Source organism: Cherax quadricarinatus, chromosome 23 (assembly GCF_038502225.1).
Source record: "Cherax quadricarinatus isolate ZL_2023a chromosome 23, ASM3850222v1, whole genome shotgun sequence".
Lineage (NCBI taxonomy): Eukaryota > Metazoa > Arthropoda > Malacostraca > Decapoda > Parastacidae > Cherax > Cherax quadricarinatus.
In genome coordinates this window covers 15,081,524-15,107,793 of record NC_091314.1, presented here as the reverse complement: position 1 = coordinate 15,107,793, position 26,270 = coordinate 15,081,524, and the positions used below count along the sequence as shown (strand labels likewise).

At 45.7% G+C, this 26,270-nt stretch overlaps 1 protein-coding gene across 2 annotated transcripts in view; it reads right to left on the bottom strand.

Moving 5' to 3' along the window:
- LOC128685731 (UPF0764 protein C16orf89 homolog) overlaps positions 1-23,034 on the bottom strand; it is a 102,732-nt gene extending 79,698 nt beyond the window's left edge. For both annotated transcript variants that reach the window (XM_070087948.1, XM_070087949.1), the window contains exon 1: positions 22,122-23,034. In XM_070087948.1, the coding sequence (XP_069944049.1) occupies positions 22,122-22,734 (613 nt within the window). In that variant the 5' untranslated portion in view covers positions 22,735-23,034. The remainder of the gene's footprint in view (positions 1-22,121) is intronic.
- Positions 23,035-26,270: the final 3,236 nt, after the last annotated feature.

Sequence of the window (26,270 nt, the reverse complement as noted above, 5' to 3'; positions counted from 1 at the left end):
GACCCCTGACTGTCTTCAAGACCCCTGACTGTCTTCAAGATCCTTGACTGTCTTCAAGACCCCTGACTGTCTTCAAGACCCCTGACTGTCTTCAAGACCCCTGACTGTCTTCAAGACCCCTGACTGTCTTCAAGATCCTTGACTGTCTTCAAGACCCCTGACTGTCTTCAAGACCCCTGACTGTCTTCAAGACCCCTGACTGTCTTCAACACCCCTGGCTGTCTTCAAGACCCCTGACTGTCTTCAAGACCCCTGACTGTCTTCAAGACCCCTGACTGTCTTCAAGACCCTTGACTGTCTTCAAGACCCCTGACTGTCTTCAACACCCCTGACTGTCTTCAAGACCCCTGACTGTCTTCAAGACCCTTGACTGTCTTCAAGACCCCTGACTGTCTTCAAGACCCTTGACTGTCTTCAAGACCCCTGACTGTCTTCAAGACCCTTGACTGTCTTCAAGACCCCTGACTGTCTTCAAGACCCCTGACTGTCTTCAAGACCCCTGACTGTCTTCAAGATCCTTGACTGTCTTCAAGACCCCTGACTGTCTTCAAGACCCCTGACTGTCTTCAAGACCCCTGACTGTCTTCAAGACCCCTGACTGTCTTCAAGACCCCTGACTGTCTTCAAGACCCTTGACTGTCTTCAAGACCTCTGACTGTCTTCAAGACCCCTGACTGTCTTCAAGATCCTTGACTGTCTTCAAGACCCCTGACTGTCTTCAAGACCCCTGACTGTCTTCAAGACCCTTGACTGTCTTCAAGACCCCTGACTGTCTTCAAGACCTCTGACTGTCTTCAAGACCCCTGACTGTCTTCAAGACCCCTGACTGTCTTCAAGACCCCTGACTGTCTTCAAGATCCTTGACTGTCTTCAAGACCCTTGACTGTCTTCAAGACCCCTGATCGTCTTCAAGACCCTTGACTGTCTTCAAGACCCCTGACTGTCTTCAAGACCTCTGACTGTCTTCAAGACCCCTGACTGTCTTCAAGACCCCTGACTGTCTTCAAGACCCCTGACTGTCTTCAAGACCCCTGACTGTCTTCAAGACCCTTGACTGTCTTCAAGACCCCTGACTGTCTTCAAGACCCTTGACTGTCTTCAAGACCCCTGACTGTCTTCAAGACCCTTGACTGTCTTCAAGACCCCTGACTGTCTTCAAGACCCCTGACTGTCTTCAAGACCCCTGGCTGTCTTCAAGACCCCTGATTGTCTTCAAGACCCCTGACTGTCTTCAAGACCCTTGACTGTCTTCAAGACCCCTGACTGTTTTCAAGACCCCTGACTGTCTTCAAGACCCCTGACTGTCTTCAAGACCCCTGACTGTCTTCAAGACCCCTGGCTTTCTTCAAGACCCCTGACTGTCTTCAAGACCCCTGACTGTCTTCAAGACCCCTGACTGTCTTCAAGACCCCTGACTGTCTTCAAGACCCCTGACTGTCTTCAAGACCCCTGACTGTCTTCAAGACCCTTGAGTGTCTTCAAGACCCCTGACTGTTTTCAAGACCCCTGACTGTCTTCAAGACCCCTGACTGTCTTCAAGATCTTTGACTGTCTTCAAGACCCCTGACTGTCTTCAAGACCCCTGACTGTCTTCAAGACCCCTGACTGTCTTCAAGACCCCTGACTGTCTTCAAGATCCTTGACTGTCTTCAAGACCCCTGACTGTCTTCAAGACCCCTGACTGTCTTCAAGACCCCTGACTGTCTTCAACACCCCTGACTGTCTTCAAGACCCCTGACTGTCTTCAAGACCCCTGACTGTCTTCAAGACCCCTGACTGTCTTCAAGACCCTTGACTGTCTTCAAGACCCCTGACTGTCTTCAAGACCCCTGACTGTCTTCAAGACCCCTGACTGTCTTCAAGACCCTTGACTGTCTTCAAGACCCCTGACTGTCTTCAAGACCCTTGACTGTCTTCAAGACCCCTGACTGTCTTCAAGACCCCTGACTGTCTTCAAGACCCCTGACTGTCTTCAAGATCCTTGACTGTCTTCAAGACCCCTGACTGTCTTCAAGACCCCTGACTGTCTTCAAGACCCCTGACTGTCTTCAAGACCCCTGACTGTCTTCAAGACCCTTGACTGTCTTCAAGACCTCTGACTGTCTTCAAGACCCCTGACTGTCTTCAAGATCCTTGACTGTCTTCAAGACCCCTGACTGTCTTCAAGACCCCTGACTGTCTTCAAGACCCCTGACTGTCTTCAAGACCCTTGACTGTCTTCAAGACCCCTGACTGTCTTCAAGACCCTTGACTGTCTTCAAGACCCCTGACTGTCTTCAAGACCTCTGACTGTCTTCAAGACCCCTGACTGTCTTCAAGACCCCTGACTGTCTTCAAGACCCCTGACTGTCTTCAAGACCCCTGACTGTCTTCAAGACCCTTGACTGTCTTCAAGACCCCTGACTGTCTTCAAGACCCTTGACTGTCTTCAAGACCCCTGACTGTCTTCAAGACCCTTGACTGTCTTCAAGACCCCTGACTGTCTTCAAGACCCCTGACTGTCTTCAAGACCCCTGGCTGTCTTCAAGACCCCTGACTGTCTTCAAGACCCCTGACTGTCTTCAAGACCCTTGACTGTCTTCAAGACCCCTGACTGTTTTCAAGACCCCTGACTGTCTTCAAGACCCCTGACTGTCTTCAAGACCCCTGACTGTCTTCAAGACCCCTGGCTTTCTTCAAGACCCCTGACTGTCTTCAAGACCCCTGACTGTCTTCAAGACCCCTGACTGTCTTCAAGACCCTTGACTGTCTTCAAGACCCCTGACTGTCTTCAAGACCCCTGACTGTCTTCAAGACCCCTGACTGTCTTCAAGACCCTTGACTGTCTTCAAGACCCCTGACTGTCTTCAAGACTCTTGACTGTCTTCAAGACCCCTGACTGTCTTCAAGACCCTTGACTGTCTTCAAGACCCCTGACTGTCTTCAAGACCCCTGACTGTCTTCAAGACCCCTGACTGTCTTCAAGACCCTTGACTGTCTTCAAGACCCCTGACTGTCTTCCAGACCCCTGACTGTCTTCAAGACCCATGACTGTCTTCAAGACCCTTGACTGTCTTCAAGACCCTTGACTGTCTTCAAGACTCTTGACTGTCTTCAAGACCCCTGACTGTCTTCAAGACCCTTGACTGTCTTCAAGACCCCTGACTGTCTTCAAGACTCTTGACTGTCTTCAAGACCCCTGACTGTCTTCAAGACCCTTGACTGTCTTCAAGACCCCTGACTGTCTTCAAGACCCCTGACTGTCTTCAAGACCCCTGACTGTCTTCAAGACCCTTGACTGTCTTCAAGACCCCTGACTGTCTTCAAGACCCCTGACTGTCTTCAAGACCCATGACTGTCTTCAAGACCCCTGACTGTCTTCAAGACCCTTGACTGTCTTCAAGACCCCTGACTGTCTTCAAGACTCTTGACTGTCTTCAAGACCCCTGACTGTCTTCAAGACCCTTGACTGTCTTCAAGACCCTTGACTGTCTTCAAGACCCCTGACTGTCTTCAAGACCCCTGACTGTCTTCAAGACCCTTGACTGTCTTCAAGACCCCTGACTGTCTTCAAGACCCCTGACTGTCTTCAAGACCCATGACTGTCTTCAAGACCCCTGACTGTCTTCAAGACCCTTGACTGTCTTCAAGACCCCTGACTGTCTTCAAGACCCTTGACTGTCTTCAAGACCCCTGACTGTCTTCAAGACCCTTGACTGTCTTCAAGACCCTTGACTGTCTTCAAGACCCCTGACTGTCTTCAAGACCCCTGACTGTCTTCAAGATCCTTGACTGTCTTCAAGACCCCTGACTGTCTTCAAGACCCCTGACTGTCTTCAAGACCCCTGACTGGCTTCAAGATCCCTGACTGTCTTCAAGACCCTTGACTGTCTTCAAGACCCCTGACTGTCTTCAAGACCCTTGACTGTCTTCAAGACCCCTGAGTGTCTTCAAGACCCCTGACTGTCTTCAAGACCCCTGACTGTCTTCAAGACCCCTGACTGTCTTCAAGACCCCTGACTGTCTTCAAGACCCCTGACTGTCTTCAAGACCCCTGACTCTCCTCAAGACCCCTGACTGTCTTCAATACCCCTGACTGTCTTCAAGACCCCTGACTGTCTTCAAGACCCCTAACTGTCTTCAAGACCCCTGACTGTCATCAAGACCCCTGACTGTCTTCAAGACCCCTGGCTGGCTTCAAGACCCCTGACTGTCTTCAAGACTCCTGACTGTCTTCAAGACCCTTGACTGTCTTCAAGACCCCTGGCTGTCTTCAAGACCCCTGGCTGTCTTCAAGACCCCTGACTGTCTTCAAGACCCCTGGCTGTCTTCAAGACCCCTGACTGTCTTCAAGACCCCTGGCTGATTTCAAGACCCGTGACTGTCTTCAAGACCCCTGACTGTCTTCAAGACCCCTGGCTGTCTTCAAGACCCCTGGCTGTCTTCAAGAAGGCACTGGACAGGAACCTAAAATGAGTACCTGACCAACCGGGGTGTGGTTCGTACGTTAGCTTGCGCGCGACCGGCAATAACAGCTTTTTTGATCAGACCCTGATCCACCATGAAGCCTGGTCTCAGACCGGGCAGCGGGGGCGTTGACCCCCAAAACCGTCTCCAGGTAAACTCCAGGTTGGGTATATCTGTGCTCATTGGCTTGCTCCTTCACTCTTTATTGGCTGGTGTATCTTTCACATGATGTACCCATTAAGTTGAGATTTTGTAGACGTAACTTTGGTAATTTCCTAATTTCTTTAATTAACTTGGAATCATTGTACTTTGCCAGTCTTATTAAACAAGATGGGTGCCATGCAATAACTTGAGAATGTCTCTTCTGATTGGAGTGAAACCTTAAACAGTGGTGCATTGTAATTAGCTAAATTTTATTGAAATAAATGGTATAAAATATCAACACGATGAAAAAACAGACAGTAAGGCAGTAAAATGCGATTCTTTATTAATTACGTAGGATCTCGAAATTATCACTCATCTGTATATCCAACAGTTTACAACGTACCTGAACCCCTTCCAGGAGACTTCTTTATCGTTATCCTATATAATAACGTACCTACTCGCCCGGTGGCCTGGTGGCTTAATCCCGCTTCACACACGGAGGACCTGGGTTCGATTCCCGGCGGGTAGAAACGTTTCGACGTGTTTCCTTACACCTGTTGTCCTGTTCACCTAGCAGCAAATAGGTACCTGAGTGTTAGTCGACTGGTGTGGGTCGCATCCTGGGGGACAAGATTAAAGACCACAATGGAAATAAGTTAGACAGTCCTCGATGACGCACTAACTTTCTGGGTTATCCTGGGTGGCTAACCTTCTTTCTCATCCCGTGCAGGTCCGTCTCAGATCCAACCTTCCGTCTCAGATCCAACCATCCGTCTCAGATCCAACAATCCGTCTCAGATCCAACCATCCGTCTCAGATCCAACCATCCGTCTCAGATCCAACCATCCGTCTCAGATCCAACCTTCCGCCTCAGATCCAACCTTACGTCTCAGATCCAACCTTCCGTCTCAGATCTAACCTTCCGTCTCAGATCTAACCTTCCGTCTCAGATCCAACCTTCCGTCTCAGATCCAACCTTCCGTCTCAGATCCAACCTTCCGTCTAAGATCTAACCTTCTGCCTCAGATCCAACCTTCCGCCTCAGATCTAACCTTCCGTCTCAGATCCAACCTTCTGCCTCAGATCCAACCTTCCGTCTCAGATCCAACCTTCCGTCTCAGATCCAACCATCCGTCTCAGATCCAACAATCCGTCTCAGATCCAACCATCCGTCTCAGATCCAACCATCTGTCTCAGATCCAACCTTCCGCCTCAGATCCAACCTTACGTCTCAGATCCAACCTTCCGTCTCAGATCTAACCTTCCGTCTCAGATCTAACCTTCCGTCTCAGATCCAACCTTCCGTCTCAGATCCAACCTTCCGTCTCAGATCCAACCTTCCGTCTAAGATCTAACCTTCTGCCTCAGATCCAACCTTCCGCCTCAGATCCAACCTTCCGTCTCAGATCCAACCTTCTGCCTCAGATCCAACCTTCCGTCTCAGATCCAACCTTCCGTCTCAGATCTAACCTTTTGCCTCAGATCCAACCTTCCATCTCAGATCCAACCATCCATCTCAGATCCAACCTTCCGCCTCAGATCCAACCTTCCGTCTCAGATCTAACCTTCTGCCTCAGATCCAACCTTCCGTCTCAGATCCAACCTTCCGTCTCAGATCTAACCTTCTGCCTCAGATCCAACCTTCCGCCTCAGATCCAACCTTCCGTCTCAGATCTAACCTTCTGCCTCAGATCCAACCTTCCGCCTCAGATCCAACCTTCCGTCTCAGATCTAACCTTCTGCCTCAGATCCAACCTTCCGCCTCAGATCCAACCTTCCGTCTCAGATCTAACCTTCTGCCTCAGGTCCAACCTTCCGCCTCAGATCCAACCTTCCGTCTCAGATCCAACCATCCATCTCAGATCCAACCTTCTGCCTGAGATCCAACCTTCCGTCTCAGATCTAACCTTCTGCCTCAGATCCAACCTTCCGCCTCAGATCCAACCTTCCATTTCATATCTAACCTTCCACCTCAGATCAAACCTTCCGTCTCAGATCCAACCATTCATCTCAGATCCAACCTTCCGCCTCAGATCCAACCTTCCATCTCAGATCCAACCATCCGTCTCAGATCCAACCATCCGTCTCAGATCCAACCTTCCGCCTCAGATCCAACCTTCCGTCTCAGATCCAACCTTCCGTCTCAGATCCAACCTTCCATCTCAGATCTAACCTTCTGTCTCAGATCCAACCTTCCATCTCATATCTAACCTTCCGCCTTAGATCAAACCTTCCGTCTCAGATCCAACCATCCGTCTCAGATCCAACCTTCCACCTCAGATCCAACCTTCCATCTCAGATCTAACCTTCTGCCTCAGATCCAACCTTCCGCCTCAGATCCAACCTTCCTTCTCATATCTAACCTTCCACCTCAGATCCAACCTTCCATCTCAGATCCAACCTTCTGCCTAAGATCCAACCTTCCGTCTCAGATCTAACCTTCCGTCTCAGATCTAACCTTCCGTCTTAGATCCAACCTTCTGCCTCAGATCCAACCTTCCGTCTCAGATCTAACCTTCCATCTAAGATCTAACCTTCCATCTCAGATCTAACCTTCTGCCTCAGATCCAACCTTCCATCTCAGATCTAACCTTCCGTCTCAGATCCAACCTTGCATCTCAGATCCAGCCTTCTGCCTCAGATCCAACCTTTCATCTCAGATCCAACCTTCCGTCTCAGATCCAACTTTCCGTCTCAGATCTAACCTTCCACCTCAGATCCAACCTTCTGTCTCAGATCTAACCTTCTGTCTCAGATCCAACCTTCTGTCTCAGATACAACCTTCCGTCTCAGATCCAACCTTCCATATCAGATCCAACCTTCCATCTCAGATCCAACCTTCCATCTCAGATCCAACCTTCTGCCTCAGATCCAACCTTCCGTCTCAGAACCAACCTTCCGTCTCAGATCCAACCTTCTGCCTCAGATCCAACCTTCCACCTCAGATCCAACCTTCTGCCTTAGATCCAACCTTCCATATCAGATCCAACCTTCCGTCTCAGATCCAACCTTCCATATCAGATCCAACCTTCCGTCTCAGATCCAACCTTCCATATCAGATCCAACCTTCCACCTCAGATCCAACCTTCCATATCAGATCCAACCTTCCGTCTCAGATCCAACCTTCCATATCAGATCCAACCTTCCGTCTCAGATCCAACCTTCCATATCAGATCCAACCTTCTGCCTCAGATCCAACCTTCCGCCTCAGATCAAACCTTCCGTCTCAGATCAAACCTTCCATCTCAGATCCAACCTTCCATCTCAGATCTAACCTTCCGCCTCAGATCCAACCTTCTGCCTCGGATCCAACCTTCCGTCTCAGATCCAACCTTCCGTCTCAGATCCAACCTTCCGCCTCAGATCCAACCTTCTGCCTCAGATCCAACCTTCCGCCTTAGATCCAACCTTCCATATCAGATCCAACCTTCCGTCTCAGATCCAACCTTCCATATCAGATCCAACCTTCTGTCTCAGATCCAACCTTCCATATCAGATCCAACCTTCTGCCTTAGATCCAACCTTCCACCTCAGATCCAACCTTCCACCTCAGATCCAACCTTCCATCTCAGATCCAACCTTCCGTCTCAGATCCAACCTTCCGCCTCAGATCCAACCTTCCACCTCAGATCCAACCTTCCACCTCAGATCCAACCTTCCATATCAGATCCAACCTTCCGTCTCAGATCCAACCTTCCATATCAGATCCAACCTTCCGTCTCAGATCCAATCTTCCATATCAGATCCAACCTTCCACCTCAGTGTCAGCATAGTTGCTGATCCCTGTGTTATATAGCATAGCATATTAGTATCATCCATGTGCTTTAGATAGGAGATCCCTTGTAGGCCTGTGACTTTGTGTGACGTCACGGGATGCGCATGTGTAGGCTCGTACCTCTGCCTCCCTCTCACTCGGCGGCAGACCATCCAGACTAGAACACGGCAAGGCTGGGCTCCATTCCTCATCATCTCAGTCTGACAATATATGTTACCATCCAACAAGTGTGTCTACCTTCAACCCCCGATATCATGGGATCTTGTTACAAAGAATTCTTCAACACTTGTTCAACCTTTGGACGAAGACCTACTTCGATTAGTGGATGGTACCACTATGACCCCGCCTCCGCCTGCTTCACCTCACCTCACTTCAGTATATAAGCCACGTCTACGGCCCTATGCTGTACTTTCTACAAGATTGATGGACTGAACACATCGACTCCAGGCTGAGGGACTGATTACCTCATACTCCTCCTCTCCTTACGCCTTCCTCTTTGTATTGGACTGATGAAGCCACTGTGTGGCGAAACGTTTCCTGAATAAAGATTCCCATATGCTGCATAAGTGTCTCAATCTTCAACTTGTCGGTTTTTCAAACCATTCATCACAACTGTCAGACACTCCAGCATCATGGGATCTTGTTACAAAGAATTCTTCAACACTTGTTCAACCTTTGGACGAAGACCTACTTCGACTAGTGGATGGTACCACTATGACCCCGCTTCCGCCTGCTTCACCTCACCTCACTTCAGTATATAAGCCACGTCTACGGCCCTATGCTGTACTTTCTACAAGATTGATGGACTGAACACATCGACTCCAGGCTGAGGGACTGATTACCTCATACTCCTCTCCTTATGCCTTCCTCTTTGTATTGGACTGATGAAGCCACTGTGTGGCGAAACGTTTCCTGAATAAAGATTCCCATATGCTGCATAAGTGTCTCAATCTTCAACTTGTCGGTTTTTCAAACCATTCATCACAACTGTCAGACACTCCAGCATCATGGGATCTTGTTACAAAGAATTCTTCAACACTTGTTCAACCTTTGGACGAAGACCTACTTCGACTAGTGGATGGTACCACTATGACCCTGCCTCCGCCTGCTTCACCTCACCTCACTTCAGTATATAAGCCACGTCTACGGCCCTATGCTGTACTTTCTACAAGATTGATGAACTGAACACATCGACTCCAGGCTGAGGGACTGATTACCTCATACTCCTCCTCTCCTTACGCCTTCCTCTTTGTATTGGACTGATGAAGCCACTGTGTGGCGAAACGTTTCCTGAATAAAGATTCCCATATGCTGCATAAGTGTCTCAATCTTCAACTTGTCGGTTTTTCAAACCATTCATCACAACCCCCGATATCTCCATTTAAGAACCCCTACGACATCAGATCCAACCTTCTGCCTCAGATCAAACCTTCCGTCTCAGATCAAACCTTCCGTCTCAGATCCAACCTTCCATCTCAGATCTAACCTTCCGCCTCAGATCCAACCTTCCGCCTCGGATCCAATCTTCCGTCTCAGATCCAACCTTACGTCTCAGATCCAACCTTCCGCCTCAGATCCAACCTTCTGCCTCAGATCCAACCTTCCGCCTTAGATCCAACCTTCCATATCAGATCCAACCTTCCGTCTCAGATCCAACCTTCCATATCAGATCTAACCTTCCGTCTCAGATCCAACCTTCCATATCAGATCCAACCTTCCATCTTAGATCCAACCTTCCACCTCAGATCCAACCTTCCGCCTCAGATCCAACCTTCCGTCTCAGATCCAATCTTCCGTCTCAGATCCAACCTTCCATATCAGATGCAACCTTCCACCTCAGATCCAACCTTCCACCTCAGATCCAACCTTCCATATCAGATCCAACCTTCCGTCTCAGATCCAACCTTCCATATCAGATCCAACCTTCCATCTCAGATCCAACCTTCCATATCAGATCCAACCTTCCGCCTCAGATCCAACCTTCCACCTCAGATCAAACCTTCCGTCTCAGATCAAACCTTCCATCTCAGATCCAACCTTCCGTCTCAGATCTAACCTTCCATCTCAGATCCAACCTTCCGCCTCAGATCCAACCTTCCGCCTCAGATCCAACCTTCCGCCTCAGATCCAACCTTCCGCCTCAGATCCAACCTTCCACCTCAGATCCAACCTTCCGCCTCAGATCCAACCTTCCGTCTCAGATCCAACCTTCCAACTCAGATCCAACCTTCCGCCTCAGATCCAACCTTCCGCCTCAGATCCAACCTTCCGCCTCAGATCCAACCTTCCGCCTCAGATCCAACCTTCCGCCTCAGATCCATCCTTCCGCCTAAGATCCAACCTTCTTCACCTGACTCTCCACACTATATACACTTACGTACCCTTTGCCCAGGTACATCTGTTTGTGACTTTATCAACCCTCTGTGTCGGCCAAACGTAGTCAATAGAGAATCGCATTATACTGCATTTGTGTCTTTTTTTCCATAGATACATTTTATATATATACTGGACTGTGTGGGTGCCAGTTTGGTGATTTTTTTTTTTCAAGAAATTCTAAAAACTTATTTTTTTCATTTCATGCGATACTTTGTGAATGTATTATCCAGCCTCAGACCTTCAACGATGATTTGTCATATAAACGGTTTACAAAACAGATAAGTTAAAGAATGAGATAACTGTACAACCATTGGCTATATAAATTTATTTTTAAACGTTTCACCAGCCAGTGGCTTCGTCAGTCCAGTACAAGGAAGAATGGTGGAAGACGAGGAGTTTGAGGTAACCAGTCCCTCAGCCTGGAGATAATCATCTCCTGACTGAAGGATTTTACCTCAAACTCCTTTTGTCTTCCACCATTCTTCCTTGTACTGGACTGACAAAGCAACTGGCTGGCGAAACGTTTCTACAGTAAAGGTACCTGAGGACTGCACAAGTGTTTCATACTTTAACTGATCTGTCTTACTGAGAGGAAGCCTTGGGTGCATATTGGACTGTGCGGATGCTAATTCGGTTATTTGAAGGTGATGAAACAGGAGACAATAGAAGATGAGGTATCAGTCCCTCAGCCTAGGTGAACGTGCTCCTCTCTGTAGTCTTAGGGGCCCTGAAGCTTAAGCTTCATTAGTTTCATAGTAGATCCGCCCCCAAGTTAGTAAACTGAAGACTTTATACTGTGTATTTCATGGTGTTGCTGTCTTGGGTATGACAACTTCCACTAGTATACCATCCACAACTACCACTAGTATACCATCCACAACTACCACTAGTATACCATCCACAACTTCCACTAGTATACCATCCACAACTTCCACTAGTATACCATCCACAACTTCCACTAGTATACCATCCACAACTACCACTAGTATACCATCCACAACTACCACTAGTATACCATCCACAACTTCCACTAGTATACCATCCACAACTTCCAGTAGCATACCATTCACAACTTCCACTAGTATACCATCCACAACTTCCAGTAGCATACCATCCACAACTACCACTAGTATACCATCCACAACTTCCACTAGTATACCATCCACAACTACCACTAGTATACCATCCACAACTTCCACTAGTATACCATCCACAACTTCCAGTAGCATACCATCCACAACTACCACTAGTATACCATCCACAACTTCCACTAGTATACCATCCACAACTACCACTAGTATACCATCCACAACTTCCACTAGTATACCATCCACAACTTCCAGTAGCATACCATCCACAACTACCACTAGTATACCATCCACAACTTCCACTAGTATACCATCCACAACTACCACTAGTATACCATCCACAACTACCACTAGTATACCATCCACAACTTCCAGTAGCATACCATCCACAACTACCACTAGTATACCATCCACAACTTCCACTAGTATACCATCCACAACTTCACTAGTATACCATCCACAACTTCCAGTAGTATACCATCCACAACTTCCACTAGTATACCATCCACAACTTCCAGTAGCATACCATCCACAACTACCACTAGTATACCATCCACAACTTCCACTAGTATACCATCCACAACTTCACTAGTATACCATCCACAACTTCCAGTAGCATACCATCCACAACTTCCACTAGTATACCATCCACAACTTCCACTAGTATACCATCCACAACTTCACTAGTATACCATCCACAACTTCCAGTAGTATACCATCCACAACTTCCAGTAGCATACCATCCACAACTTCCACTAGTATACCATCCACAACTTCACTAGTATACCATCCACAACTTCCACTAGTATACCATCCACAACTTCCACTAGTATACCATCCACAACTTCCACTAGTATACCATCCACAACTTCCACTAGTATACCATCCACAACTTCCACTAGTATACCATCCACAACTTCCACTAGTATACCATCCACAACTTCCAGTAGTATACCATCCACAACTTCCACTAGTATACCATCCACAACTTCCACTAGTGTACCATCCACAACTTCACTAGTATACCATCCACAACTTCCACTAGTATACCATCCACAACTTCCACTAGTATACCATCCACAACTTCACTAGTATACCATCCACAACTTCACTAGTATACCATCCACAACTTCCACTAGTATACCATCCACAACTTCCACTAGTATACCATCCACAACTTCCACTAGTATACCATCCACAACTTCCACTAGTATACCATCCACAACTTCACTAGTATACCATCCACAACTTCCACTAGTATACCATCCACAACTTCACTAGTATACCATCCACAACTTCACTAGTATACCATCCACAACTTCACTAGTATACCATCCACAACTTCCACTAGTATACCATCCACAACTTCCACTAGTATACCATCCACAACTTCCAGTAGCATACCATCCACAACTTCCACTAGTATACCATTCACAACTTCCACTAGTATACCATCCACAACTACCACTAGTATACCATCCACAACTTCCACTAGTATACCATCCACAACTTCCAGTAGCATACCATTCACAACTTCCACTAGTATACCATCCACAACTACCACTAGTATACCATCCACAACTACCACTAGTATACCATCCACAACTTCCACTAGTATACCATCCACAACTTCCACTAGTATACCATCCACAACTTCCACTAGTATACCATCCACAACTTCCACTAGTATACCATCCACAACTACCACTAGTATACCATCCACAACTACCACTAGTATACCATCCACAACTTCCACTAGTATACCATCCACAACTTCCACTAGTATACCATCCACAACTACCACTAGTATACCATCCACCACTTCACTAGTATACCATCCACAACTACCACTAGTATACCATCCACAACTACCACTAGTATACCATCCACAACTTCCACTAGTATACCATCCACAACTTCCACTAGTATACCATCCACAACTTCCACTAGTATACCATCCACAACTTCCACTAGTATACCATCCACAACTTCCACTAGTATACCATCCACAACTTCCACTAGTATACCATCCACAACTTCCAGTAGCATACCATCCACAACTTCACTAGTATACCATCCACAACTTCACTAGTATACCATCCACAACTACCACTAGTATACCATCCACAACTTCCACTAGTATACCATCCACAACTTCACTAGTATACCATCCACAACTTCCACTAGTATACCATCCACAACTTCCACTAGTATACCATCCACAACTTCCAGTAGCATACCATTCACAACTTCCAGTAGCATACCATCCACAACTTCCACTAGTATACCATCCACAACTTCCACTAGTATACCATCCACAACTTCCAGTAGTATACCATCCACAACTACCACTAGTATACCATCCACAACTTCCACTAGTATACCATCCACAACTACCACTAGTATACCATCCACAACTTCCACTAGTATACCATCCACAACTTCCACTAGTATACCATCCACAACTACCACTAGTATACCATCCACAACTACCACTAGTATACCATCCACAACTTCACTAGTATACCATCCACAACTTCCACTAGTATACCATCCACAACTTCCACTAGTATACCATCCACAACTTCCAGTAGTATACCATCCACAACTTCCACTAGTATACCATCCACAACTTCCACTAGTATACCATCCACAACTTCACTAGTATACCATCCACAACTTCCACTAGTATACCATCCACAACTTCCAGTAGCATACCATCCACAACTTCCACTAGTATACCATCCACAACTTCCAGTAGTATACCATCCACAACTTCCACTAGTATACCATCCACAACTTCCACTAGTATACCATCCACAACTTCCACTAGTATACCATCCACAACTTCACTAGTATACCATCCACAACTTCCACTAGTATACCATCCACAACTTCCACTAGTATACCATCCACAACTTCCACTAGTATACCATCCACAACTTCCACTAGTATACCATCCACAACTTCCACTAGTATACCATCCACAACTTCCACTAGTATACCATCCACAACTACCACTAGTATACCATCCACAACTTCCACTAGTATACCATCCACAACTTCCACTAGTATACCATCCACAACTTCCAGTAGCATACCATTCACAACTTCCACTAGTATACCATCCACAACTTCCAGTAGCATACCATTCACAACTTCCACTAGTATACCATCCACAACTTCCAGTAGTATACCATCCACAACTTCCACTAGTATACCATCCACAACTTCCACTAGTATACCATCCACAACTTCACTAGTATACCATCCACAACTTCCACTAGTATACCATCCACAACTTCCAGTAGCATACCATCCACAACTTCCACTAGTATACCATCCACAACTTCCAGTAGTATACCATCCACAACTTCCACTAGTATACCATCCACAACTTCCACTAGTATACCATCCACAACTTCCACTAGTATACCATCCACAACTTCACTAGTATACCATCCACAACTTCCACTAGTATACCATCCACAACTTCCACTAGTATACCATCCACAACTTCCACTAGTATACCATCCACAACTTCCACTAGTATACCATCCACAACTTCCACTAGTATACCATCCACAACTACCACTAGTATACCATCCACAACTTCCACTAGTATACCATCCACAACTTCCACTAGTATACCATCCACAACTTCCAGTAGCATACCATTCACAACTTCCACTAGTATACCATCCACAACTTCCAGTAGCATACCATTCACAACTTCCACTAGTATACCATCCACAACTACCACTAGTATACCATCCACAACTTCCACTAGTATACCATCCACAACTACCACTAGTATACCATCCACAACTTCCAGTAGTATACCATCCACAACTACCACTAGTATACCATCCACAACTTCCACTAGTATACCATCCACAACTTCCACTAGTATACCATCCACAACTTCCACTAGTATACCATCCACAACTTCCACTAGTATACCATCCACAACTTCCAGTAGTATACCATCCACAACTTCCAGTAGTATACCATCCACAACTTCCACTAGTATACCATCCACAACTTCCAGTAGCATACCATCCACAACTACCACTAGTATACCATCCACAACTTCCACTAGTATACCATCCACAACTTCCACTAGTATACCATCCACAACTTCCAGTAGTATACCATCCACAACTTCCACTAGTATACCATCCACAACTTCCACTAGTATACCATCCACAACTTCACTAGTATACCATCCACAACTTCCACTAGTATACCATCCACAACTTCCAGTAGCATACCATCCACAACTTCCACTAGTATACCATCCACAACTTCCAGTAGTATACCATCCACAACTTCCACTAGTATACCATCCACAACTTCCACTAGTATACCATCCACAACTTCCACTAGTATACCATCCACAACTTCACTAGTATACCATCCACAACTTCCACTAGTATACCATCCACAACTTCCACTAGTATACCATCCACAACTTCCACTAGTATACCATCCACAACTTCCACTAGTATACCATCCACAACTTCCACTAGTATACCATCCACAACTTCCAGTAGTATACCATCCACAACTTCCAGTAGTATACCATCCACAACTTCCACTAGTATACCATCCACAACTTCCAGTAGCATACCATCCACAACTACCACTAGTATACCATCCACAACTTCCACTAGTATACCATCCACAACTTCCACTAGTATACCATCCACAACTTCCACTAGTATACCATCCACAACTTCCAGTAGCATACCATCCACAACTACCACTAGTATACCATCCACAACTTCCACTAGTATACCATCCACAACTTCCACTAGTATACCATCCACAACTTCCAGTAGTATACCATCCACAACTACCACTAGTATACCATCCACAACTTCCACTAGTATACCATCCACAACTTCACTAGTATACCATCCACAACTACCACTAGTATACCATCCACAACTTCCACTAGTATACCATCCACAACTTCCAGTAGCATACCATTCACAACTTCACTAGTATACCATCCACAACTACCACTAGTATACCATCCACAACTTCCACTAGTATACCATCCACAACTTCCAGTAGCATACCATTCACAACTTCCACTAGTATACCATCCACAACTTCACTAGTATACCATCCACAACTACCACTAGTATACCATCCACAACTTCCACTAGTATACCATCCACAACTTCCAGTAGTATACCATCCACAACTACCACTAGTATACCATCCACAACTTCCACTAGTATACCATCCACAACTTCACTAGTATACCATCCACAACTACCACTAGTATACCATCCACAACTTCCACTAGTATACCATCCACAACTTCCACTAGTATACCATCCACAACTTCCACTAGTATACCATCCACAACTTCACTAGTATACCATCCACAACTTCCACTAGTATACCATCCACAACTTCCACTAGTATACCATCCACAACTTCCACTAGTATACCATCCACAACTACCACTAGTATACCATCCACAACTTCCACTAGTATACCATCCACAACTTCCACTAGTATACCATCCACAACTTCCACTAGTATACCATCCACAACTACCACTAGTATACCATCCACAACTTCACTAGTATACCATCCACAACTACCACTAGTATACCATCCACAACTACCACTAGTATACCATCCACAACTTCCACTAGTATACCATCCACAACTTCCACTAGTATACCATCCACAACTACCACTAGTATACCATCCACAACTTCACTAGTATACCATCCACAACTACCACTAGTATACCATCCACAACTACCACTAGTATACCATCCACAACTTCCACTAGTATACCATCCACAACTTCCACTAGTATACCATCCACAACTACCACTAGTATACCATCCACAACTACCACTAGTATACCATCCACAACTACCACTAGTATACCATCCACAACTTCACTAGTATACCATCCACAACTACCACTAGTATACCATCCACAACTTCCACTAGTATACCATCCACAACTTCCACTAGTATACCATCCACAACTTCCACTAGTATACCATCCACAACTTCACTAGTATACCATCCACAACTTCCACTAGTATACCATCCACAACTTCCACTAGTATACCATCCACAACTTCCACTAGTATACCATCCACAACTACCACTAGTATACCATCCACAACTTCCACTAGTATACCATCCACAACTTCCACTAGTATACCATCCACAACTTCCACTAGTATACCATCCACAACTACCACTAGTATACCATCCACAACTTCACTAGTATACCATCCACAACTACCACTAGTATACCATCCACAACTACCACTAGTATACCATCCACAACTTCCACTAGTATACCATCCACAACTTCCACTAGTATACCATCCACAACTACCACTAGTATACCATCCACAACTTCACTAGTATACCATCCACAACTACCACTAGTATACCATCCACAACTACCACTAGTATACCATCCACAACTTCCACTAGTATACCATCCACAACTTCCACTAGTATACCATCCACAACTACCACTAGTATACCATCCACAACTACCACTAGTATACCATCCACAACTACCACTAGTATACCATCCACAACTTCACTAGTATACCATCCACAACTACCACTAGTATACCATCCACAACTACCACTAGTATACCATCCACAACTTCCACTAGTATACCATCCACAACTTCCACTAGTATACCATCCACAACTTCCACTAGTATACCATCCACAACTACCACTAGTATACCATCCACAACTACCACTAGTATACCATCCACAACTACCACTAGTATACCATCCACAACGTCCACTAGTATACCATCCACAACTTCACTAGTATACCATCCACAACTACCACTAGTATACCATCCACAACTTCCACTAGTATACCATCCACAACGTCCACTAGTATACCATCCACAACTTCACTAGTATACCATCCACAACTACCACTAGTATACCATCCACAACTTCCACTAGTATACCATCCACAACTACCACTAGTATACCATCCACAACTACCACTAGTATACCATCCACAACTTCCACTAGTATACCATCCACAACGTCCACTAGTATACCATCCACAACTTCACTAGTATACCATCCACAACTACCACTAGTATACCATCCACAACGTCCACTAGTATACCATCCACAACTTCCACTAGTATACCATCCACAACGTCCACTAGTATACCATCCACAACTTCCACTAGTATACCATCCACAACTACCACTAGTATACCATCCACAACGTCCACTAGTATACCATCCACAACTTCCACTAGTATACCATCCACAACGTCCACTAGTATACCATCCACAACTACCACTAGTATACCATCCACAACTACCACTAGTATACCATCCACAACTTCCACTAGTATACCATCCACAACTACCACTAGTATACCATCCACAACTACCACTAGTATACCATCCACAACTACCACTAGTATACCATCCACAATTTCCACTAGTATACCATGCACAACGTCCACTAGTATACCATCCACAACGTCCACTAGTATACCATCCACAACTTCCACTAGTATACCATCCACAACGTCCACTAGTATACCATCCACAACTTCCACTAGTATACCATCCACAACGTCCACTAGTATACCATCCACAACTACCACTAGTATACCATCCACAACGTCCACTAGTATACCATCCACAACTACCACTAGTATACCATCCACAACGTCCACTAGTATACCATCCACAACTACCACTAGTATACCATCCACAACGTCCACTAGTATACCATCCACAACTACCACTAGTATACCATCCACAACTTCCACTAGTATACCATCCACAACTTCCACTAGTATACCATCCACAACGTCCACTAGTATACCATCCACAACTACCACTAGTATACCATCCACAACGTCCACTAGTATACCATCCACAACTACCACTAGTATACCATCCACAACGTCCACTAGTATACCATCCACAACTACCACTAGTATACCATCCACAACTTCCACTAGTATACCATCCACAACTTCCACTAGTATACCATCCACAACGTCCACTAGTATACCATCCACAACTACCACTAGTATACCATCCACAACGTCCACTAGTATACCATCCACAACTACCACTAGTATACCATCCACAACGTCCACTAGTATACCATCCACAACGTCCACTAGTATACCATCCACAACGATGATCACTTCAACTGCTGCTCCTCATTTCACTTCTACATCAGTGACCATCTTCCTGCCTGTGCTTCAGATTCATCAAAACTACTTCAGCCGGGTCACCATATGGAGAAGACCCGGGCTGGAAGTACCGGCGAACCTCTAATGAATGAGTAATCAAAACTACTGTAGTTAACACCTTCACCCAGGCTGAGGGACTAATTACCTCTTCTTCTACTGTCTCCAGTTTCAACTCCTACAAATAACTTCTGTATTAAATTGATAAAGCCAATGGATGGCGAAACGTCTTCAGAATAAAGGTACCCAAGTGTTGTTCATGTGTCTTATACATCAAACTTTTATGATTGTGTATTATTAAAAGGAATGTTTGTACTGTTATTAGGATGTGTAAATCCCAGTTTGATATTTTTATTAATTAAAACTGGTGTCTGTGCAGGGAATGAAAGATGCCTTTTTTGGTGGGTTGCAAATCTTAAAAACTGGCGTATTTTACCAAAAGCAAGTTTTAGATTGCTTTTGGGTTCTGTAGATGCTAATTTGTCAGTTTTCTTGAATTTGAGAAAATTGAAATATTGTTTTTTAAGCAATAATTTTTGACTGCCTCATCCGGTCAACTATTGATGCGCATTTCACATACAGTGTTGTAAGTCGAAGTTGTGAAACACCACTATCAGCGCCACAACTGTGTCATCAATTTTTGAAAAAATATAAATGAATCACATCCTTGAATAATGTAACATAATAAGTTCGAATATACAGCATAATAATAATAATAATAATAATAATAATAATAATAATAATAATAATAATAATAATAATAATAATAATAATTATTATTATTATTATTATTATTATTATTATTGTAGTGTATATTTGGGACTCATAAGATAAGTTGATTATTGCACCGTTCAAGGTTGTGCCTTGATGCTGTGAGGGGCTCTTGATCCAAGAAAATGGAGCTACCCTCTCCTTCCTTTGATCGAATCTGATTACTTTTCATTCCTAAGACGCTGTATGACGCCTACGGGTTTAGCACTTCTTTTGAAAAAGATAATAATAATAATAATAATAATAATAATAATAATAATAATAACAATAATAATAACTGCGTGTTCATACAGTCAGTTTAACATGTTCATGTAGTTTAACATGTTCATGCAGTCAGTTTAACATGTTCATGCAGTTTAACATGTTCATGCAGTCAGTTTAACATGTTCATGCAGTTTAACATGTTCATGCAGTTTAACATGTTCATGCAGTTTAACATGTTCATGCAGTCAGTTTAACATGTTCATGCAGTTTAACATGTTCATGCAGTTTAACATGTTCATGCAGTTTAACATGTTCATGCAGTCAGTTTAACATGTTCATGCAGTCAGTTTAACATGTTCATGTAGTTTAACATGTTCATACAGTCAGTTTAACATGTTCATGCAGTCAGTTTAACATGTTCATGCAGTCAGTTTAACATGTTCATGTAGTTTAACATGTTTATACCGTTAGTTTAACATGTTCATTCAGTCAGTTTAACATGTTCATGTAGTTTAACATGTTTATACCGTCAGTTTAACATGTTCATGCAGTCAGTTTAACATGTTCATGCAGTCAGTTTAACATGTTCATGCAGTCAGTTTAACATGTTCATGCAGTCAGTTTAACATGTTCATGCAGTCAGTTTAACATGTTCATGCAGTCAGTTTAACAGATAATGTTAGGAAAGTGGGTGAAGGGGAACACAGTGAGAGGAGAGGCATATTGAGAGGGACTGGTAAGAGAGAAACATATTGAGTGGGTCAGTGAGAGGGAGACGAAGTTAGTAAGATAGACAAGTGAGAAGGGAACAAGGTATGTGAGAAGGATGGGGGAAAGAAGGCACTGTGGGAGATAGTGACAAATGGGAGAGAGATTCAATGAAAGGTAAGATATTGAAAGTAAGATTAGAATAACATAAAACGAGAAAAGAACACTGTGGGTAAAAGCCAGCAAAAGAGGTAAAAACGAGAGAAAAAAAACGGCGAGTGAGAGGGACATACGAAACTAGGTCTCTGGATGAAAAGGCAGTTGAGAGGGAGAAGAGAGGTAACCACTCACCTTCAGCGATGCGAGTACCAAGGACAGCATCGAAGTTCATCTGTGTGAGGTGAGCGTCGAAGTACTGGAGGAGTTGGTGGCACGCCCACACTGTCTTTTCCAGTAGCGCCCACACCTCGCCCTGCTGCTGGTCCTCCAGTAACTGTTCATGCACGTCTTCATTCGTAGGTGTCACCAGACCTCGTCTCCTAGTCTGATGCGGGATCTTGTTAATAGGCTGCTGAAGTTCCTCCTTGGTTGGTATAATCAAGGTGTTTATATTAGCCTGAAGTAGGTCATTCTTTTGAGGTTCCTGATAATTCTCTGTTTCCCTCTGAGGTAAATTTTCTTTTATAGATTGTTCCAGGTTATTCGTGGCAAACTTGAGCACGCTGTCTGCGTCGTCTTGCAAGGTTTCAGAATGTGGCTGCAACAGCATTCGCGGGTCATTAAAAGTAAAGGGAAACGTCCGCCTGTTATATACTGTTATTCTAACACAGTCGGTGTTCATCAGTGATGCTACCGGAAAAGAGGCACAATCATCGAGTGCCGAAAATTTAGTTGCCAGCAACAGTCGCCCAAAATTTCCTGAATAAGTTACCAGCAGTAACAAGACGCTGTGGAACCTAAACATTGCGTCGAGGCCTTGTTATAGATGAATCCTGATAGCTGCAGAGACACCATGAAACATGGAATGTGTTAGTGTACGACAGATTACTTCATATCTTCTCCAGCTGTCTCTTCACGGGATAACTTGTTGTCAGCTTCAATTTTGATGAACGCTTGAGAAGATTATTTTTTTTTTATCAGTCTGTATTGTGGATTTGGAATATGTGAGAGTAGGAGCTGCAGTGGCGGCTCGGCGAGCGTGGTTAGCGACAAGAAGAGTGTGAAAGATACCTCTGCTTCTGTCACCACCACCACGCTGACTGTCGCACCTCACACCTCTCACTCACCACTAGACCTCATCCCCCAGCCTAGCCCAGCCCTCACCATCAGAGTTTATTTATTTATTTATTTATTTATTAACAATTTGAGCACACATACAGAGGTACAAAAAAATACAGATAAGAGCAGCATGCCAAAGCCACTTATACTATGCATAGCATTACGGGCTGGCTTAAAATTAACTTAAGATTAACTAAGCAATGATGAAATCAGTGATAAAACATTAATGTAAACAGATTACTATAAAACAGTATCCCTAGTTTCAACACCTGAGAGAGCCCCCTTCCCTGCTGTCGCCACCTCAGCTAGCCCCGTCCCTGTTCTTACGTACCTAATCCCGTCCTTAAAGTCCAGCTGTCACGGTGAATCTACGGCTAATTCCTTTAGAATTTCCCTTGTAACTTCCATTCCAAATATTTTAACAATATAAGCAGCATTCGTTTAAAAAAAGATTAATACCTGAATAACTAGTGTTGTATTTTTATACATTTGTTTATTTTATTTATTTATTAATTTGAACATGATACAGGGAAGTACAAAGGAATACAGTTATTAAAGTACAACATGCCAAGACCCTTGTATGCCAAGCAGTACTGTGAGGACAGTGGGCTACAGGTACTGTGAAGACCCTGGGCTAAAGGTACTGTGAGGACACTGGGCTACAGGTACTGTGAAGACCCTGGGCTACAGGTACTGTGAGGACACTGGGCTACAGGTACTGTGAAGACCCTGGGCTACAGGTACTGTGAGGACACTGGGCTACAGGTACTGTGAAGACCCTGGGCTAAAGGTACTGTGAGGACACTGGGCTACAGGTACTGTGAAGACCCTGGGCTACAGGTACTGTGAGGACACTGGGCTACAGGTACTGTGAAGACCCTGGGCTACAGGTACTGTGAGGACACTGGGCTACAGGTACTGTGAGGACCCTGGGCTACAGGAACTGTGAAGACCCTGGGCTAAAGGTACTGTGAGGACACTGGGCTACAGGTACTGTGAAGACCCTGGGCTACAGGTAGTGTGAAAACCCTGGGCTACAGGTACTGTGAGGCCCCTGAGCTACAGGTACTGTGAGGATCCTGGGCTACAGGTACTGTGAGAACCCTGAGCTACAGGTACAGTGAGAACCCTGGGCTACAGGTACTGTGAGAACCCTGAGCTACAGGTACTGTGAGGATAATGGGCTACATTTACTGTGAGGACCCTGGGTAACAGGTACTGTGATGACCCGGGCTAAAGGTACAGTGAGGATCCTGGGCTACAAGTACTGTGAGGACCCTGGGCTACAGGTACTGTGAGGACCCTGGGCTAAAGGTACTGTGAGGACACTGGGCTACAGGTACTGTGAAGACCCTGGGCTACAGGTACTGTGAAAACCCTGGGCTACAGGTACTTTGAGGCCCCTGGGCTACAGGTACAGTGAGGACCCTGGGCTACAGGTACTGTGAGAACCCTGAGCTACAGGTACTGTGAGGATCCTGGGCTACATTTACTGTGAGGACCCTGGGCAACAGGTACTGTGATGACCCGGGCTAAAGGTACAGCGAGGATCCTGGGCTACAAGTACTGTGAGGACCCTGGGCTACAGGTACTGTGAGGACCCTGGGCTACAGGTAGTGTGATGACCCTGGCCTATAAGTAAGGTGTGGATCCTGGGCCACAGGTACTGTGAGAACCCTGGGCTACAGGTACTGTGAAGACCTGGGCAACAGGTACTGTGAAAATCCTGGGCTACAGGTACTGTGAGGATCCTGGCCAATAGGTACTGTGAGGACCCTGGGCTACAGGTACTGTGAAGACCCCGCGCTACATGTACTGTGAGGATCCTGGGCTACAGGTTCTATGAGGACCCTGGGCTACAGGTACTGTGAAGACCCTGGGCTGCAGGTACTGTGAGGATCCTGGGCTACAGGTACTGTGAAGACCCTGGGCTACAGGTACTGTGAGGCCCCTGGGCTACAGGTACAGTGAGGACCCTGGGCTACAGGTACTGTGAGAACCCTGAGCTACAGGTACTGTGAGGATCCTGGGCTACATTTACTGTGAGGACCCTGGGCAACAGGTACTGTGATGACCCGGGCTAAAGGTACAGTGAGGATCCTGGGCTACAAGTACTGTGAGGACCCTGGGCTACAGGTACTGTGAGGACCCTGGGCTGAAGGTACTGTGAGAACCCTGGGCTACAGGTACTGTGAAGACCTGGGCAACAGGTACTGTGAAAATCCTGGGCTACAGGTACTGTGAGGATCCTGGCCAATAGGTACTGTGAGGACCCTGGGCTACAGGTACTGTGAAGACCCTGGGCTGCAGGTACTGTGAGGATCCTGGGCTACAGGTTCTATGAGGACCCTGGGCTACAGGTAGTGTGAAGACCCTGGGCTGCAGGTACTGTGAGGATCCTGGGCTACAGGTACTGTGAAGACCTTGGGCTACAGGTACTGTGAGGACCCTGGGCTACAGGTACTGTGAGGACCCTGGGCTACAGTTACTGTGAGGACACTGGGCTACAGGTACTGTGAGGACATTGGGCTACAGGTACTGTGAGGTCCCTGGGCTAAAGGTCCTGTGAAGACATTGGACTACAGGTACTGTGAGGCCCCTGGTTTACAGGTACTGTGAAGACCCTGGGCAACATGTACTGTGAGGACCCTGGGTTACAGGTACTGTGAGGACTCTGGGCTACAGGTACTGTGAGGCCCCTGGGCTACAGGTACTGTGAAGACCCTGGGCTACAGGTACTGTGAAGGCCCTGGGCTACAGGTACTGTGAAGACACTGGGCTACAGGTACTGTGAGGCCTATGGGCTACAGGTACTGTGAAGACCCTGGGCTACAGGTACTGTGAAGACACTGGGCTTCATGTACTATGAAGACCTTGGGCTACAGGTACTGTGAGGCCCCTGGGCTACAGGTACTGTGAAGACCCTGGGCTACAGGTACTGTGAAGACCCTGGGCTGCAGGTACTGTGAGGGCCTTGGGCTACATATACTGTGAGGGCCCTGTGCTACAGGTACTGTGAGGACCCTGGGCTACAGGTACTGTGAGAACCCTGAGCTACTGGTACTGTGAAGACCCTGGGCTACAGGTACTGTGAAGACCCTGGGCTACAGGTACTGTGAGGTCCCTGGGCTACAGGTACTGTGAGGTCCCTGGACTACAGGTACCGTGAGGCCTCTGGGCTACAGGAACTGTGAGAACACTGTGATACAGCTACTGTGAGGA